Source organism: Malurus melanocephalus, unplaced genomic scaffold (assembly GCF_030028575.1).
Source record: "Malurus melanocephalus ecotype Western Australia unplaced genomic scaffold, MMel_1.1 scaffold_1244, whole genome shotgun sequence".
Classification (NCBI taxonomy): Eukaryota; Metazoa; Chordata; class Aves; order Passeriformes; family Maluridae; genus Malurus; species Malurus melanocephalus.
This window is the reverse complement of record NW_026624476.1, coordinates 6,922-8,997: the sequence shown is the minus strand read 5'-3', so window position 1 is coordinate 8,997 and position 2,076 is coordinate 6,922. Positions and strand designations below refer to the sequence as shown.

Below are 2,076 nucleotides of genomic sequence, written 5' to 3'. Positions count from 1 at the left end.
CATCTTGGAGGAAATGAGTGAAGAAGCCTGGGGATCACCTTGGAAAAACCAACAGACTGAACCTGGGGATCACCTTGGAGGAAACAAGAGAAGAAATTTTGGGATCACCTTGGACAAACCAAGAGAAGGAACCTGGGGACCACCTCGGGCAAACCAAGCAAAGAACCCACGGGCTCCATCTCCTCGCCCCGCGCCCTGGAAAAGCCTCTCCTCCTGCAGCCTCTCTCTCCAGCGGCGGAAGGAGCGCAGACCAAAGCGTTTCGCTGCCGAGCCAAGAGCCACGAGTCCCTTTGTCGCGGGGCCAGCTCGGCGCAGGTTTTGGCGAGCGCAGCCGCGGCCCGGCGCGGTGACGTCCCCGATAAGCGCTGACCCCTTATCGCCTCATTCCCCTTTGATCTCGCCCCCGAGGGCTTGCGCGGCTCTGCCCGTGGCCGACGCCGATTCCGCAGAATCCTCCTGGAGCACAAAGAAGCCCTTGAGGCCGGGGCAGCCCGAGGTGCCAATGGAAAGCGGAGGTCAGCAGATAAGAGCCGGCGCTGCCTCCCGGGATAAAAGCGGGAGCGCGGACAGCCCGGTCCGGCCGCCGCCKCCTCCCCAGGGGTCAACGTGGACTGCTCGGCACCATGAAGGGGCTCCTGGTGGTCCTGGCGTGTCTGCAGCTCGCCCAGGGGGCGGTGAGGTGGGTGAGCTGGGCGGGAGGAGCGGGGAAAGGGCGGGTGATGGGGCTGGAGGATGCTGAGCGGCCGGGAATGCGGCAACCGGCATCGGCACGGCGTGGGCACAGCCCGGGGACATGGGGACACCCTGGGGACACGGCCTGGGGACACGGCCTGGGGACAGGGAGAGATCCTGGGGACATGGAGACACCCTGGGAACAGAGCCTGGGGACACAGAAAGATCCTGGGGACACCCTGGGGACACGGCCTGGGGACACGGAGATATCCTGGGGACATGACCTGGGGACATGGAGAGACCCTGGGGACATGGAGAGATTCTGGGGACATGGAGGGATCCTGGGGACACAGAGAGACCCTGGGGACAGAGAAAAATCTTGGGAGCAACTTCTGGGACATGGAGAGCAGCTCTGGGGACCTGAAGAGCAGATCCAGGGACATGGAGAGATCCTGGGGACAGAGATATCCTGAGGACACGGCCTGGGGACATGGAGAGATCTTGGGGACAGAGAGATCCTGGGGACAAGGAGAGACCCTGGGGACACAGCCTGGGGACATGGAGAGATCCTGGGGACACCCTGGGGACATGGCCTGGGGACAGGGAGAGATCCTGGGGACATGGAGAGACCCTGGGGACAGAGCCTGGGGACACAGAAAGATCCTAGGGACACCCTGGGGACACGGCCTGGGGACACGGAGATATCCTGGGGACACGGCCTGGGGACACGGAGAGATCCTGGGGACACAGAAAGATCCTGGGGACACCCTGGGGACACAGAAAGATCCTGGGGACACCCTGGGGACACGGCCTGGGGACATGGAGAGACCCTGGGGACATGGAGAGATTCTGGGATCTGGAGAGATCCGGGAGACAGGGGGAGATGGAGGGATCCGGGGACATGGAGGGATCCTGGGGACACAGAGAGACCCTGGGGACAGAGAGAGATCCTGGGGAGCAACTTCTGGGACATGGAGAGCAGCTCTGGGGACCTGAAGAGCAGATCCAGGGACATGGAGAGATCCTGGGGACAGAGAGATCCTGGGGACATGTCCTGGGGACACAGAAAGATCCTGGGGACACAGAGAGATCCTTGGGACATGGAGAGATTCTGGGGACATGGAGAGATCCTGGGAACAGAGAGATCCTGGGGACACAGAGAGATCCTGGGGACATGGAGAGATCCTGGGGACATGGAGAGATCCTGGGAACAGAGAGGTCCTGGGACACAGAGAGGTCCTGGGGACAGAGAGAGCAGCTCCTGGGACTTGAAGAGATCTTGGGGACATGGAGAGAACCTGGGGACAGAGAGATTCTGGGGACAAGGAGAGACCCTGGGGACACAGAGAGATCCTGGGGACACAGAGAGATCCTGGGGACAGAGAGATCCTGGGGACAGAGAGA

The 2,076-nt window shown here is 62.2% G+C and overlaps 1 protein-coding gene across 1 annotated transcript in view; it reads left to right on the top strand.

Moving 5' to 3' along the window:
• Nucleotides 1-161: 161 nt before the first annotated feature.
• Nucleotides 162-2,076, top strand: part of PGC (progastricsin) — a 7,122-nt gene continuing 5,207 nt past the window's right edge. Inside the window, exon 1 of the mRNA XM_057387534.1 lies at nt 162-774. Within this exon, the coding sequence (XP_057243517.1) occupies nt 624-774 (151 nt within the window). The 5' untranslated portion in view covers nt 162-623. The remainder of the gene's footprint in view (nt 775-2,076) is intronic.